Below are 18,066 nucleotides of genomic sequence, written 5' to 3'. Positions count from 1 at the left end.
ATGCTTAAGATTCATGTTCATGAGAAAAAAAATGAGATTTCAAGTTTGAAATGGTGCATCTTGTAACGCATTTTTGGAGCATCAATTTAAAATATTTTCACGTTTTCATAGATCTGCTAGATCTACACTATTTTTGAAGCTTTAAATTTTATAATTAGAGATGAAAATATATTTTAAGGCTATCACAAAGATTTTCATATTGAAACCATATTTCTCGACACTATTTGAAGGTGCGCTCTATTATGATTGTTTAGAGCCTTGGCTCTATAACCGTTTTTTGTTTTTTTCCCCAAGTTCAATCTTTTTTTCCCATAAGTTGTTCCAGACATCTTTGGACATTTAAAGTTGGCTCCCCCGACCCCGCAAACATCAACTTCGGGCCTTTTATGGTTCGAAATTGATGTTCGTGACCTTCTGTGAAATTTTGTTGCAAGTATCAACTTTGAGCCTTCAGATTTTAAGAAAAAAAAAGATTAAACATCAGACATTCAAGGGTAGAAGTAAAATTAATACAAGAAAGACAAAAAAGGAACTGAGAAAAAACATGAATCTAAACTAAAACATTTTGTGGGATTTTTGAATAATGGTAATTTAGAATGGGAAAATGGTTTGATAGGGCTGCAGCCCTATCAAAATAAGTAAAGCCTCACTCATAATTCATCATGAATTGTAATTCAAGCAATAGAAAACTTTTACATCAATCATCTCGGCTTGAACATTATTGTCGTGAAGAAAAATTAGGATTTCAAGCTGTAAAAATAGCATATATTGTAACAAATTATTTAGACCGTCCATTTTGCCCTAAAAATAAGTGTTTATAGATCAGCACGATCTTTATATGTTTTAAGTTTCGAATTTTATGTCAGTGTTGGAAAATTGATTTTAGAGCCATAATAGAGATTTATGTGACGGAATAAGGATTTAAGATGAGGCTTTATTTTGTTTTCATAAAGCCTAGTTTTATAAAAACTTCATCCTTTAGAATGATATTATCATAAATTTTGTTAGTTTCTATAGTATAAACTAAAAAATTGTACATATTATTAGTTTCTTCTTAAAGTTGTTTTCAGCTACCTATTCAGTTTCTAATCGGTTATGTATGTTGATAAAACTACCTCTTAATGTTTAATAAACTATTTCTAATAAGCAAAAAACAAGCATTTAAAAAAAAAAAATAAACAACCATGTAAAAAAATTTATTTGTGAAAAATGACCAAGTTCAGAATCTCACTAATAGTTAGAAAAAAAGAGAGAAAGAATATAGTGTACCTTACGGCATGTCTATTCGAATTTATTAAAAAATGTTCAACTAAGAAATTGTCTGTATCTAAGTTTGAACAATTGTAAGTTCTGTGGAAAAATTTTGGTATAATTTTGTAACTCTAGAGATATTTGTGAATTTAATCCAATCTCTTGACAGTAATGTAGTTTGTCTTTGTTTTTATGCGACTTGGTAAATTTAGTTATTCCACCTGTGTATTCATATAGATGTTATAAAGCAGATGAGGTTACAAACCGTCCTAGACAACATATGGAAAAGGGCCTGTTTGTTTCACGTGAAAATATTTCTCAAAAATTATTTTACGTGAAAGTATCCGTTCATGTGATTTTTTTATATTAATTGTTCTCCATACATCTTTTCACTTAAATGAATTCATTCATGTGAAAATATTCCCAAGAAAATATTTCCACACGCCCTTGGTTGAATACAAAATCCATTGAACTCAACGAATGCAGGGTGACGACTTACTTGTTTCTAGATCTAGTACTTTGAAGCTTCAAAGGCATACTGGTTTTTAGAGCTCGATTTTATTTTTTGATTCGGTTTTGAGAAACAGCATTGATATAAAAAAACAAAAGAGAAATTTATAAATTTTTCTCGATACTTAGTATTATTAAATAAACGAAAAGGTTTATATAAAACCGAGGATCTAAACAATCAAATTAGAGCCTACCTTAAAAGTTTCACTAGAAAAGGTTGTTTTGATGCCCAAATATCTTCAAATTGATCATCTTGACATCAAGATGCATGGACATGAGAAAAAAATAGATTTCAAGTTTTGGAAATAGTGCATCTTGTCACACAGTTTTGGACCGTCAATTTTCAAGATTTTTATAGATCTGCTTGATCTACACTATTTTTTATGCTTTAAATTTTATAATTAATGATAAAACTATATTTTAAGGTTGCCACAAAGTTTTCCAGCATTGAAAAAACGTTTCTCGACACTATTTGATGGTGTGCTCTACTTTGATTGTTGACTGCCTCGGCTCTATACAAACTACACCCTTAATGACATACCCACAAATTTTTTTATTTTACATGGTCACTTTTTTTTTTTTTCTCTCTTTTTTTTATTTCAAAATTGTCCCCTCTTTGGATTTTTAAGATCCGAAGTAACAAGTTTTATTTTGATTTTGGAGATCAAAACAACATCTTTTTAGTCTAAGTTTGATTTTGGATCTTGAAGATCCCAATTCACGTTTAGCTTTATATATAAAGGACCGATTTCAAAGTTACACGCGTAAAATTGAAAATTGAAAATTGAAATGAAATTCTTTAATTACACTAATTTAAGGCATATTAGCGTAAATTTCTCAAAAATAAAAAATTCTTAATAAAAAAAATATGTAAACGATCGAGGCCCAAACATTTAATTAATGATCATGAGATACCCGGACGATGATAAAGGCAAGACGGCTAACTTAATGAGATGCTATGTCTTTTTGTCCAACTACTAAAACATTAATTGATAAATTTTACCAAAATTGGTAAACAACAATCCTTTTTATCTCATACATGCTGAATTTGTTATTCTCTCCAAAAAGAATTTGCGCCATAGCTGACAACACCAGTGAAATAAGAAGCTAGTAATGGATCACAGTGACATTATACTCCACAGTCAATGAGCCGGTGGCCAACAAAATAGTCCGGAGTTGTGCATAGCCCTGAGCCAGTCTGAAAACTCCATTTCCACCCACCACAGACATCTCCCTCACATCCTGCAGTATAGGGTTCCTCCCGACCACCGTGAGCGTGCTTCCGTTGAATTCGCCATCCGTGAACACAAAGTTGAGGGCCATGGTGACGCTTAACTCTGTCTGAGAAGAAACTACTTCAATTCCCTGTACCGTGCCGATCAGCTTCGAAGTGAGGTTGGGGCCTTCTGTTAGTAGGTCGTCATGCACGTAGATGCTACCGAAGCTAGTGGGTGAGGCCTGGGTGCTATTCAATTCGGCCACGAGTACGGATGTGGGGTTTGGTCCGGTGAGCACTCCTTGGAAGTAGAAGTGGAGGTGGCTCACCTTGGGTTGGCCTATGCCTTGCCTCTCTCTCCAGTCATCTGACTTGGAGGTGGCTATGTCCATGAAGAAAAGCAGCAACAAGGCGAATGCCATGGTCGGTGCTCCTCTTATCTTTCATATATCTTGAATTGAGTTGCAGAGAGACAATCCCCACTGTCCTCACAGTTTTATTAGGTTGACCTTAATGAGGACTTTGCATGAATAAAAGAAGGCCACGCATATGGTGGTCCCAGGAGACCTTGTAAAATGCTCAAATAAAAAAAAGGAAAAAGTTTGTAGTCCCAGGAGACCTTGTAAAATGCTCAAATAAAAATAAGGAAAAATTTTCTAGTCCCAGGAGACTTTGTAAACTGCTCAAATAAAATAAGGAAAAAGTTTATATAGAGCCGAGGCTCCAAACAATCAAATTAGAGCCCCCCTCAAATATTTCACTAGAAAAGGTTGTTTTGATGCCCAAATATCATCAAATTGATCATCTCGGCATCAAGATGCATGGAAATCAGAAAAAAACGGATTTCAAATTGTGGAAATAGTGCATCTTGTGACGTATTTTTGGACCGTCAATTTTCAAGATTTTCAAGTTTTTATAGATATGCTAGATGTACACTATTTTTGAAGCTTTAAATTTTATAATTAAATATGAAAATATATTTTAAGGCCATCACAGATTTTTAAGATTGAAACTATAGTTCTCGACCCTATTTGTAGGTGCACTCTACTTTGATTGTTGAGAGCCTCAGCCTATATATGGTGCTCCACCAAGTAACAGCAATCGGTTGGGATAATTTTCAAGATTTCATATCATCTCTTATATACCATGAACAACTTTGAAAGAAAGTTTTGAGTCGGTAAAACCATAGATTTGATTGTTGCCCCAATAGACAATCTAGATTTATCATCGAGGGGAAATTGATACGGTCCCCATGGCCATTTTTCCATTTAAGGTGCACAATAATCACCATTAGAGCCTTTTCTTAACTGTATGAAATTAGCTATACGAATTCAGATCTGCTATTTTGTTCTATGAAGGGCTATATCTTCAGTGTGACCATAAATCCCCATATCTTTTCTTACTATTTCTAACCTTGTCTTTTTAGTTATGTCCCTTATCCTTTTTGAGCCTTCTACTTGAAACAACTCTCGCCTTTTTATAATTGTTATACTTCTACTTGAAACAACTCTCAACTCCTTATAATTATTATATTAGGTCTGTGTTGCACATAACCAGCCCACCTAAGTCTACTATCTCTCATTTTGTCGTCTATTGAAGCCACGCCAAAGTTTAATTTCTCTCATCTTATCGCCTATTGAAGTCATACCTAAGTTCTCCCGAATATATTCATTTCGAATTTTGTCCCTTCTTGTCTTGTCACTCATCCATCTCAACATCCTCATCTCAGCTACACTCATCCAATGAGTATATTGTTGCTTGACGTTCCAACATTCTACTCCACAAAGAAAAACTGGTCTCACAGTTGTCTATAAAACTTCTCCTTCAGCTTAATTGGTATGTGACGATCACATAAGGCTTTGGTTACATATAACCACTTTGTCCACTAGCTCTAATTCTATATGCGCAAGATTGTATATAATAACACCCCTTATGTCACAATAGATGAGAAATTTTATTATGGATTTTGTCCGCAATGATATATCCTCAACCACTTGATTTCGAATCTAATGATCAGTAATGATTGTGACTTCCTTTTGTAAAAAATAAATAATCTCATTGTATACATATCATTTTCTTTATTTGACAAATTAAATAGCTATTAAGCTATGGTAAAGTATAATATGATCCATATGATTAATATTTGATCATATTATAGGTTATTCAAAGAATACGTTATATTGTAGTTTATCTTCTTAAATTTTTTTAATGTTAAAAATCTTTTCAGTTTTCGTTGACATTCGCCCAATCGCGCCCACGTTCCCCTCGTTGATGATTTTTATAGGTTTTAGCTCTTGAGTCTCGGAAGGGTCATGCAAGTTGAGACAAACTTTATCTTCCTATACTTTATTCATTTTAGGTATCATGTGGAAGGGACAAACCAATTGAGAAACTTAGTTCCAATTGCCAAAGGAACTGCAATACAAAGAAATAAATAGTTAAGGGTATAGTTTATTGTGCGCCCCTAGATCAAAACAACGGATCGAGCCGACTAGTCGGTCCTGGCCCGATCTGATTAGTCCAACCGATTCCAACTAGATCAGTGATTAGTGCCCGATTTTTTCTGAAAAAAATGCAATTTTGGTAAAAAAATTCCAAAAAACTCAAAAAGTCCCAAAAAATTGTAAAAATGTTTAAAATTTACATGTATTTTTTTTTTATATTATCACATAAAAAAAGAAAAAAATAAATATCATAAGCGTAATTGGGTTTCGGAGAAAATGATTAGACACCTGAAGCAATACTTTTTTTAGTGATCAATATATAATAAATATATAACATTAATATGTAATCAATATATGCTATATAATATAAATTAAATTAATAAAATAAAAATAAAAATATAATATAAAATATAATATAAAATATAATATGATATAATATTATAAAATATTATAATATTTCAACTCGAACCATGCTTTTTTTTGGGTATTTTAGAATTCAATTAAAAATATCTGTAAAATATAAAATTGTTCATCCCTTTGTGACAATTTTGATAAATTTCCATCTCTCTCATATTTGTGTCTATGTGTATGTCTATGTGCCCCTTGGGGGGTTGGTGGTGTAGGTATTAGATTGAAGATCAAATCAGATGAAAAACGAAAAAATTTTATATCCCCCGAGTTGAGGGACCTACGGGCTTGGCACCTTGTCGGGCCTTACCAACTTTGGTTCGTTTGAGTCTACTCACCCAAGGCAGCAAACCTTGCAGTTAGCAAATAAAAAATTTGAAATAGTATATAAAGTTTTAAGTAGAAAAATAGGAGAAGGAAAATTGTTTCATGCGATCTGGATCGTATTTCTACATTATGGGGTCCAGACGTATAAAGCATCCATCTTAAAGATGGATGCAAATAGATAGCCCATCGAAAAACAAGTTTAACTAACGGTCCAAATCTTTTCTTAATGATTATTATTTCTAGTTTTCAAATTGTTATTATTTTTTCATAGTCATGATCTCCACGTTAAAGATTATATATTCTCTAAACATTAGGATCAAATTATATTTTAAAAAATATCTCTATTGCCAAGCCCGCATTTTTACAATATGCGGGCTAGCTGCATAGAAATCATAAGCTGGCCACATTGAAACCGTGTGTCCATAGAAGAATAGGGAAAAGAAAAAAAAAGGAGAAATATATAAATTATGGTATAACAATGCATTTATTGGCCAATATTTAGAGCAAATCGCCAATTAGTGCACTAATCGGCTGATTAGTTCGATTAGTTGGCTGATTAGTACAACAAAAAAAAAGTGCTTCATACATGACCGTTGGAATTGAGCCAGATTGGGATCGGCTAGTGACTGATCCGAGTTAGTCGGCCGATTATTAAAAATCAGCTGATTTTTTAAACGTTGTGCTAGGGGTGGTAACGGGTCGGTAGGGTATGTGTTCAGCCAAACCTGGACTTGGAAAAATGATATGGGACCCGGACTTGGACCTGACAGAACCTGAATTCACTGAACCTAGACCCAAACCCAGACCTAAACCTGAAAATATAGTGTGGGAGCCAGACTCGATCAGACGCAGTCCTGGACCCAAACACGATCCGTCAGTTTTTTGGACCCATACCCAATCCCAGATCAGATCTACCCCTTAGGTCGCAGGTCCATTGCCACCCTTACTGGGTGCATAAATCCGCCGCCCTATTTTTTTCATGGATCAGATATGAAAACATACTCTTTGAAGTAGATTGAAATGCATTTTTGGTTTCCTTTCATGATTTTGCAGCTAAAAAGTTCGGGCAGATTTAATGAATTAAAATAAGGGAAAAGTTTATGTAGATCCGAGGCTCTACACAATCAAATTAGAGCTTACCTCAAAGTTTTCACTAGTAAAGGTTTTTTTTTATGCCCAAATATCTTCAAATTGATCATTTCGAGATCAAGATGCATGAACATGAGAAAAAAATGGATTTCAAGTTTTGGAAATAGTGTATTTTGTAACAAATTTTTGGACCGTCAATTTTCAAAATTTTCAAGTTTTTATAGATATATCGATCTACACTATTTTTAAAGCTTTAAACTTTATGACTAAAGATGAAAATATATTTTAAGGCTATCACAAAAATTTTCAGTATTGAAACCACATTTCTCGACACTATGTTAATGTGGGCTCTAATTTTATTGTTTAGAGCCTAAGCTCTATACAAACCATACCCTTAAAATAAGGGTGTGGTTTGTATAAGGCTGGGGCTCCAACAATCAACGTAAAACGCACCTTCAAATAGTATCAAGAAATGTGGTTTCTATACTGAAAATGTTTGTGATAGCCTTAAAATATATTTTCATTTCTAATTATAAAATTTAAAGCATCAAAATAAGTGTAGATTGAGCAGATTTATGAGATCTTGACAATCTTGAAAATAGACGGTAAAAAAATGCATTAGTTTCAAAACTTGAAATCCGTTTTTTTTCTCATGTCCATGCATCTTGAGGTTGACTTGATCAATTTGAGGCATCAAAACAACCACTTATGGTGAAGTTTTTGAGGTACGCACTAATTACATTATTTAGAGCCTCCCACTTATATAAACGTTTTCCTTAAAATAAGGATACAGTTTCTTTAAGGCCTAGGGTTTACGGAAACAAAGTAACGCTTCGTCTTAAATATTTATCCGGAAAGCACTTTGGGCATTGGAGATCTTCATGGTGTCTCTAAAATCAATTTCTAATACAGATTATAAAATTTAAAGACAAAAAAATAGTACAAATCTTGTAGATCAGTGAATACTTACATTTAGGGTGAAATGGACGGTCTAGATATTGTATGACATATACACTATTTTTAGAGCCTGAAATCCAATTTTTTTAAAATAATTATAAAGATCAAGGTTGAGATGATCGATTTGAATATTTTCCGACACTAAAAGTACAATTTTCTATGAGTTTTGTAGTGAGGCGTTACTTATTTTGATAGGACTACAGCTCTATCAAAACATTTTTTATTTAATTTAATTAATTTATTTATTTTGTATTTGTGTAGTTTTATAAGCAATAATTTATCTAGAATTAACAACTCCTCAAATATAAATAAGGGTAGCCTTATATTTGAAAACTTGCTAGTGTTATTCTGGCCATGTGGAATCGTGGAAGGGATGAATACGTTCCTTTGAGAAATGCAAATTTCAAATGAATAATTAAAAAGCCTATAAAATGTATAGATGATGGTGGATGGAAGATGACGACAAGCAAACGTCCAATAATATTTAATAACATTGTACTGGTTGTTTTTTTTTCTCTCTTTTTTTCTTCTTTTGCTACATTAGATTTTTTTATTAATCGTAGTCTTAATAATCATTATTGAATATCCTTTTTTTTTATCACAAAACACACCTAAATAAATTTTTTTTTTTTCTGAGTAGATCAGTAGGGAACGGGTCCTCTACTTCTTTTAGAAATGGAACTTAAAATGTCACTCCCCCACCTTGACTACCTAGAGCCCATTACTAAATAAATAAAACCATTTTTACCTAATGCATATTTAAGTTTAATAAGGTAAAACAAGAATAAACTATTACGAAGCCTGATCAGGAGTTGACTATACTTTATGCAGTTGACCAACGATTTTCTTGGTTTTTAGCCATAGAGTATGCAATATATTGCTCTATTAACACCATCTAGGCGAGGATTGTGAATGGGAGGAAAGAGAGTCTCAGTGAAAGTTAATTTCCAGGATTGGGAGTGGGAATACCATTAAGAGCTTGTGGATTTTCTCAGTAGGAAAATGGGTAGCTTTTAGTGTATATTGGAAATGTAAAACATGCATAAAAAGTTTAAGGTGTGCCATGTTGAACTTAGATTATGTACTTTCTTTTAAAAAAACAGTTTGCATGTAGCTTTTGGTAGAGCTTGACTTCCACCCGTTTTGTCTCCCTATATTCTCTCTTTTTGTGTGTTTCTCTCACTAAGTTGTTGTACCTCCATAATTTAACCCCATCATTTGGTATCAAAGCCTGGGTTCGGCAGGGTGTTTTCTCCAATTACTAATCATTTTCCATGGTGGCAAGAGGGATGAGAGGTGGTTTTGGCAACTACGGAGTGAACAATGCAAGAGATGAAGAATTGGAGGCACTTTGTAGGCAAGTTGAGCGGTTAAACTTGTGACTCAAGCAGTAAGAGGCTCACATGAATATGACCCAGCCAGAAATATTCAAGTAATTACTCGGATATTAATCCCTTTGCCAATCGGCGTCAACAAAGGGATGACCGTGAAACTAGGTGTGTGGAGGACTATAAAACTTAAATTACCCCAGTTCCATGGACTGCACCCGAAAGAGTGTTTAGATTGGCTGAGTGCCATTGAGAAGTACTTTGATTACAAGGTAATACTGGAGGAGCTCCGTGTGAGGCTTGTTGATATGCTTCGGCACGGTGGGACAAAATCCAGTAGATGCACAAAAGAAAAGGAAAGCCTAGGATTTCATCTTGGGAAGAAATAAAATCGAGAATGAAGGAGAAATTTCTACAGGTGGATTACACTCAATTGTTCTTTTCACAATTTAGTAATCTTCGACAAGAAACAAAGAGATTGGCTGAATACACCAAGGATTTTTACAAACTAATGGTGCGAAATGGCATGCAAGAAACCGAGAAACAGCTTGTTTCAAGCTATGTTGGTGGTTGCAGTTGGTGATCCGTGAGATGCACCAGTTTTGAAAGATCAATGACGCCTATCAACTAGGTTTGAATGTTGAGGTGTCACTTTCCTATGGCGATGCATGGAAGTATGATGAGGTACATAGTTTCTACCCACCTTCAAAAGGTTGAAACTTCTAAAGGTTGAAAAACTGGTAAGGATCTTCTAATGAACTCCACAACTGGCCACGGTGGTTCGGCTCAAGTGGGAAAGCAGTTGAGGCAACTTATTTAGTCTCTTACTTGCTTCAAATATGGTCAAACTAGACACACAGCAAGTGAGTATCCTGGCAACAAGTCGACACTCGTGTCAACATCGTGGGAAAGAGAGATGATGTAGAGTTTGTAAATGATGCCACATAACCCACCCATGATGATAGATAAATTTGGTGTTAGAAGAGATCAAACTCGTGGCGAGAGAGAGCTTGGTGATTCGTCGAGCATTAACCAATATATTCAAAACTTATTGCAAATCAGGTTGTAAGGTTTGTATCATTGTTATTGATGGAGGAAGTGTGAGAATATTGTCTCCAAGAAATGGTGGATAAACTCAAGCTAAAAATATAATGGGCTATTTTGAAAGAGAGAAAATGTGCCCTATTTGGGCCACCATATTGGAATGGTGGTTTGCTCTAGAGACAGAGCGAAGCAAAACCTCTTGTGCATAAGCTGCAATTTCCTCTTAGAAAATGGAGCTTCCTATGAAGAGAAACATTAATGATGCCTCTTGAAGACTCCTACGGAGTGAGATGTTGGTTTCCTATAGAGAAGCGGTTCCATAGAGATTTGGGTTATTTCTCCTTTTAGTTCAAGGGAAAGTCATTTTCTTTTTGCTCTCGCGTCTCTATCTAGTGTTGTCAGTAATGGTTTCCAGAAAAAAAGAGAATGAAAGGAGAGTGGTTTAAAATTGCTCGACTTGGGTTTGTTAGTCGAGGTTTAGGGAGGTAACTCTATTTCCCAAAATCTTTGATGTAACTTTTATTGGTATAGTGGATTTCAATTTGACGTGCCTGTGGGTATATATTTTGGGGTGAACCATATAAATCTTTGTGTTATTGTGGTACGTGTTTCATGTTTTATTTTTCATACTTTATTTGCCAAAAAAATCAACTTGTCGGGTTTAGAGCTTCCGCGTACAACAAGTGGTATCAGAGCCCTGGTTTGGGGTTTTTGATATGGCAGTGAAAGTTTTGAATGCAAATTTCGAAGTGGAGAAATTTGATAGTAAATACTATTTTTCAGCATAATGATGAAGAAATTTATTGAGCTAAAGATGAAAAATCCATAAAGTTATCCAATGGATGTTGGCATGGTTAACCAGTGATTTTGATATGAAGGTGGAGTTTGTTGGATTTGGTGCTATCCAAAATCACTCACATAAAGAAATATGATATTATATGGGATTGAGATATTCCTATATTATGGGAGATTGAGATATTTCTCATATTATGAAGGATTAAGATTGATATTGATAAGTTTCCTAAATGAAATAAAAATTCAAAAAGTCAGTTTGTCGTTGCTCTCGCGTCTCTATCTGGTGTTGACGATAAAGATTGAGACATTTCCCATATTATGTGGGATTGACATTGATATTAATAAGTTTCCTAAATAAAATAGAAATCCAAAAAGTCAGTTTCTCGTTGCTATCACGTCTCTATCTGGTGTTGTCGATAATGGTTGTCAAAAGTAAAGAGAAGGAAGGAAGAACAGTTTAAAAGGATTTGATTCTATGTTCCAAAATCTTTGATGTAACTTTTATTTAGTGGATTTCAGTTTGCCGTGCCCGTGGATATAACCATTTTAGGGTGAATCACGTAAATATTTATATTTTTTTAGTATGTGTATTATGTTTTATTTTTCATACTTTATTTGTCAAAAAAACTTCAACCCGTCGGGTTTAGAGCTTCCACGCACTACACCATGCAAGGAATTTAACAAATGGACGCCTGCCCAACGGAGCAAAATATTCTGCTACTTCTTTTGCCCGGTTTTCTTATTACAACAAGAATATCATTCCTACCCGTGCAAACACAGGCCGTTGGATTGTAAGTCCATTACTGCATGGATATTCAAACCATCAAGGTCCCTTTTCTAATATTTATTTCTCTTTCCTTATCATGTATGATAGACACGAACCCCAGTTTGATTCATCAACAGTCATTTATAATGAACAATTGACAGCATTCAATGTTTCAGTTTAATCACTCCATACGCCCATCCCATTGTTCGTAAACTCGCCCGATCTAACTGCTAACCGCTCAATTAGATCGGAACCGCTAACCGCTCAATTAAAAAAAAAAAATTCAAAAAAATGTATATAAATTCTCAAAAATAAGAAATTGGATTTGTACTACATTTTTAAATATTCTTTACATTATGGTAAAGATTAAAAGTTGTTTTGGTCATTAATACTCATTTTTATATTTTTCCAACTTTTTTAGAAAATTTAAAAATAGCCATTGGAAAATATAAAATGGGTTAAAATCCATTTTTTTCAATAATTTTCAACTTCATTTGAATGTGTTTTGTTTTAATAATTCTTTATATGCTTTTCATAGTTTAGTAGATTTTTTTTTTGTATATTTTCTATTTTTTTCAACACTTTTTTGACCGTTGCTCAGTTAGAGCGGTTGAATTCACTGGTTTACTGGTTAGACTGGTTAAACCGCTTTCAGACCCATGTCTGGTTAGATTTTGCGAACATTGGCCCATCCACACATATTACAGTAGCATGGCACTCTCAAATAAAGGCTTTGCTTCAAAGTGAAACAACATTGTTAAAACAACAAGGAAATTTTCACCAGTCATAGAATCATTAAAAAATGAGATAGAAATGAAAATTCCTTTGTAGTGGAGAACGGTTACATTGTAGTGAACTACAGCATTCTGAGTTGTTAAATCCACGGAGTAGGTTTGTTTAATAACATAGCCACAAGCGAGGCGGAAGGCTCCGCTACCTCCAATAATTGACAACTCCCTCACCTTATGCGGCACTGGATTCCTCCCCAACTCAGTGAGAGTGCTACCTTTGAACTTGCCATCTGTGAATACGAAATTGAGAGCCTCAAACAAACTGAGCTCACTTTAGGATGTGAAAGCATACAGGCCCTGTGCCTTACCAATAACCTTGGATGTTAGCTCAGGTCCTTCGGTCAAGGGGTCGTCAATAACGACGAATTCGCCAAAGAGAGTGGGAGAGGCGTTTATCGTGTTGGCTTTGGCCACGGTCACTGCCGTAGGCTTCCTTGCGACAAGGAAGTCATGTAAGTAGAAATCGAAGCGACTCACTTTTGGTTCACCTAGGTCTACCTGTGCTTGGCAAATGGGCATGGAGGAGAAGAAGAGCAACAATGAGGTCATGCCAGTGGCTCTTGCTACGTTCCCTCGCATCTTGGATTCAATGAGATTGTTGATGAAGGTAGTTTGTTTTCTACGTGGCCCAGTCTGAAAACTCCATGGTAATATCTGGGAAAAACCTTCTGTTATAAAAAAAAGAAAAGAAAAATTGGGAAAACCTTATTGCCAGGTTAGGTTGGTGGATGGCGTGATGATCTTGCAATTGTTTCACTTGGAATTACCGTTCAAATATTTTGGGAAACCTTCATTTGATTTGGGATATGCTACTTATTATATCTTTCGTTGACTTTGATGTGTTGTTATTTTAGTCCTTATTTTACAAGGAATTATATGGCAATGCCTTAAGCATCGAAGCCTTTAGGTGTAGGGATGGCAATGGGTCGAGTCCGGCTGGACCAGGACCCAGACCCGAATAGTATTCAAGTCCAAGTTTTGGACTTAGACCCGACTTGTGGGGTCCAAAATTGGACCCATACCCATACCTATTGGGTCACGAGTCTAGTCATATCCATTGCCACTCACACTATAAGCTTCTTCTTTTTCTTTTTCTTTTTGATGTGCCATTTTTTTTACCATCATATACTCATATTATCAGCAACAAGGTCAAAGTTTCCGGCCATTATATTTCAAGCTGTCTGATTTGCCATTTAATAGCTAAAGATGACTACGAGTTCTTATTGTATACGTTCTTTAATATACCTAAACGAATAGGGCTTGAAGTATTTTATCTCCAACAATTTATAAGTATGGAACAGGTACAGGTCGAGTCCAACCAGTCCCAAACCCATACCGGAATAGTGTTCAGGTCCAGGTATTGAATCTGGACCCGACCCTTCGGGTCCAAATGTTGGACCTATACCCGGACCCACGTCGGGTTTACCCGGTGGGTCCCGCGTCGAGTCCAAGTCCATTGCCACCCCTATTTAGGTGTATGACACTTTTCTTGACCATCTTGCCCTCCCCCATTTAGTAGCGAGTGGACCAATTTTGATTGAAAATTTAATATGAAACTTCAACAATGGAATTTAGAGGAGATTAGAAGGCGTGTTTGGTTGGCGTGAAAATATTTTTTAGAAAATATTTTGACATGGAAAAATTCTTTCTTGCGGTCAAATGTGGGACTATTTTCATACCAATTGGTCTTCGTGCATCTTTTCACACTAATTGGCAACTAGTTGAAGTTTGAAAATTACTATTGAAATATGAGCTTGGTCAATGTAAAAAATACAACAATTTAATTTTACATCTAATGGTCAAGGTTAATTGTAATTGCCTTGTACCAAAGACAAATGGTTTCATTGTATATTTTTTTAATTTAAAATTGTTTCTAGTGGATTTTTGTTTTTATTTGAATATTTTCATATCGGCGTTGATCGATCTTATGAACAACTTTGAAAGAAATAGTTTTATGCAAGACATTATGTCTAGTTTTGAAAAGTAACAACAATATGGACGATATATAAAAGAAATAAAGGATACACTTTCTATATGGCCTAAGCCTTATTGGAAAAAAGAAGAAGTAAAGTCTTCAAATGTTTGATAGGCCTGCCCTCTATTAAAATAAGTAAAGCTTCATTTCATAACTCATTGAAAATTACAATTCAAGCATTGAAAAACCTTTATATCTATCATCTCGGCTTGAATATTATGGTTGTAAAAATTAAAAAAGATTTCAAGCTCTAAAACTAGTGTATATTGTAACAAATTGTCTAGATCATCAATTCCACCACTGATTATGAAATTTGAAGCTCAAAAAATATTACAGATCTTATGGATCTGTAAACACTTATTTTCAGGGTGAAATTGACGATCTAAATAAGGTATTATAATATGGGAAATGTTTCTATACTTCCCCTATAGCATAGAAGATCTATGCTTCTGCTACCATTCAGGATCAAGAGAGCCACTCACCGTTTGATCTTAAATCCGATGTCTCAAAGTATTTTTATTTTTAGTGTTTTTTATACAAATTGTATGAATATGAAATTTGGTACTAAATTACTAATTACTGCACTACATCACCTTTGTATTTGCACCTCTGTTTTCAAATCTGGATTGGACGGGAAACTGGAAGGTGTCCAATCTAGTTAAATTAGGGGTCTAACCAGTTCTCAAACCTGTTGGATGAAAACCAGTTAAAAAGAAAATCAGGGGATTTAGTTCGAAAATTACAAAATTCAAATGTGTTCTTAAGATCTGGGTTTTATTGGACCAAACCAGTTCGGAGTCTAGTTTGATCCAATTATATCAGCACTATATGCACAAGCAATACCTTCCTTCATGTATGATAGACATGAACCCTAGTTTCCTTTAATCACTCCATATGCGCAACCACACATATTACAGTAGCATGGCACTCTCAAACAAAGGTTTTGCTTCAAAGGGAAACAACTTTCATGTTAAAACAACACAAGGAAATTTTCTTTGCATAGAATCATTCAAAAGTGAGATAGAAATGAGAATTCCTCAGTAGTGGAGAACGGTTACATTGTAGTGGACTACAGCATTCTGAGTTGTTAAATCCACGGAGTAGGTTTGTTTGAGAATGTAGCCACGAGCCAGGCGGAAAGCTCCACTACCTCCATTAATCGACAACTCCCTCACCTTATGCAGAACTGGGTTCCTCCCCATCACAGTGAGAGTGCTACCATTGAACTTGCCATCTGTGAATACAAAATTCATGGCCTCGATCAAACTGAGCTCACTTTGGGATGAGTAAGCATACAGGCCTTGCGCCTTACCAATAACCTTGGATGTGAGCTCCGGCCCTTTAGTCAAGGGGTCGTCGACAACGACAACCTCGCCAAAGAGAGTGGGCGAGGCTTTTGCCGTGTTGGCTTCGGCCACGATCACTGCCGTAGGCTTCTCTGCGACAAGGAGGTCGTGTAAGTAGAATTCGATGCAGCTCACTTTTGGTTCACCCAAACCTAGCTTTGCTTGACAAATGGGCATGGAGGAGAATAAAAGCAGCAATGAGACCATGCCAGTGGCTAATGCTGTGTTCTCTCTCATCATGGATTTAAGTGAGATTCTTGATGAAGGTACTATCTTTTATACATGTACCAATCTGAAAACTCCTTGATTATATTTGGGAAAAGGGTTGGTAATGCGTCCACATATGGATTGTTCAGATTCAACCCTCCTCCTCCAAGGGCCAAAACTGAATTTTAGTTTTTATTTTTAATTTTTATTTATAAGTGATATTATTATGGAATTCAGGATATAACTGCATTTTTATAATTAGAATTAATAAAAACTATTTTCAATAAGAAATATGGATAAAATAAATTTCGGGGTATTTTAGTTATTTTCTACTTAATTTTTTAATCATTTTTATTTAGTTATATTTATAAAACTACATCTACAACCCAAAATTCAGATAAAAATATTATTGAAATAAAAATAAAAGAATATGAGACTGATTTTTGACCGTTGGATATGGCCTTATGAAATCTCAACCATTGTGCTTCCTTCCACTCGTTCACCTGGTGCGTATAGGTTGGTGGACGGCCTGATGAACTGGAAAAGAAAGGTCTTCTTGGGGAAGCTCTCATTTGATTTTGTTTGAGATATGCAAGTGATTATATTTTTGTTTGACTTTGATTTGTTGATATTTTATTATTTGTTTTATAGGAAATTATATGGCATGGCTTAGTAATGGAAGACTTCTAACTTTCATGTCTTGACCATCCTGCCGTCCAGAGTCTGGTAGAGAGTGGATCAATTTTGTTTAAAAATGTATCATGAAATTTCATACAGGCAATGTGGAGGACATTAAGATAAAATTGTGTTGAGTTTGTTTAGTGTTTGAAGTTTTGGAAATTAATTTAAAATTTAAAGCTACAAAAATTGTGCAGGGGAGAGCTAACATTGGAATGGAAATGTACAGTCCAAATAAGACAATATTTTTAGGAAGAAATTTATATTAGTTTTCTTTTATGGGTAATTTTCAGTGGGGATGAGGAGGCCTTACTGGTGTTTGGAAATCGTTAGTGGATTTTTAATGTGTTAGGTAAGAATGAAAACCTAAACTTTAGTTAGGCTTCAAGTGATGCTACCACCATGACACCAACCCCATTATCAAGTTTATATTAGGTTGCAAGTTTAAACATGCACCTAAAAATTCATCAAAAAATGTTGTTTTAATGTTTAAAAACCATTCCACCATGCCTCCATTACCCATCCATATTTTAGTTTGCATCCATATTGTAGTTCGCGTCTTTCCCCTCGCACCTCGAACCACCGTACCTAGGTACCACGTTGTGGTTTTCAATCCCAAAATTATTTATGATGGCTATTTTTTAGGAGTTGACTATACTTTAAGTATTTGACAAATTATTCTCTTGGTTTTAACCAATAGAGTATGCAATATATTTCTCCATTCACAACATCTGTGATGATTGTAAATTGTTTGAGAACCAAAATTAAACTAAACAGAATAGAATAAATGTTCTACTAGGGTTTAAGAAAAATCGAACAAAAGGTTTTAAAATATTGAATTAAAGTACGAAAGTTAACGAACAACAAATAGAAGAAACTTTAAGAAAGAGTAAAATTGAAGAAATTCCCCCAAATTTTTCTATTTTTACAAGCG

General features: G+C 34.7%; 1 protein-coding gene, 1 non-coding gene and 1 pseudogene across 2 annotated transcripts; all 3 read right to left on the bottom strand.

Annotated features, from left to right (window-relative positions):
* Positions 1–2,868: 2,868 nt before the first annotated feature.
* Positions 2,869–3,399, bottom strand: LOC148780610 (dirigent protein 22 pseudogene; annotated as a pseudogene).
* A 9,437-nt stretch (positions 3,400–12,836) lies between these two features.
* LOC148780609 (dirigent protein 15-like) lies at positions 12,837–13,505 on the bottom strand. Its single transcript, XM_088847830.1, has 2 exons — positions 13,235–13,505; positions 12,837–13,156 (listed from the first exon to the last, which is right to left on the bottom strand). The coding sequence occupies exons 1-2, from the start codon at positions 13,503–13,505 to the stop codon at positions 12,837–12,839; spliced, it is 591 nt and encodes a 196-aa protein (XP_088703956.1).
* A 2,350-nt stretch (positions 13,506–15,855) lies between these two features.
* Positions 15,856–16,508, bottom strand: LOC18433158 (dirigent protein 22). The gene has a single exon (XR_016040016.1). It is a non-coding gene; the product is annotated as a dirigent protein 22 (transcript).
* Positions 16,509–18,066: the final 1,558 nt, after the last annotated feature.

This window comes from Amborella trichopoda, chromosome 9 (assembly GCF_054954075.1).
Source record: "Amborella trichopoda isolate Santa Cruz 75 chromosome 9, AtrichopodaSantaCruz75HAP2 v2.0, whole genome shotgun sequence".
Lineage (NCBI taxonomy): Eukaryota > Viridiplantae > Streptophyta > Magnoliopsida > Amborellales > Amborellaceae > Amborella > Amborella trichopoda.
Note: the sequence above shows the minus strand (reverse complement) of the source record. Positions and strands in the feature narration are given on the sequence as shown.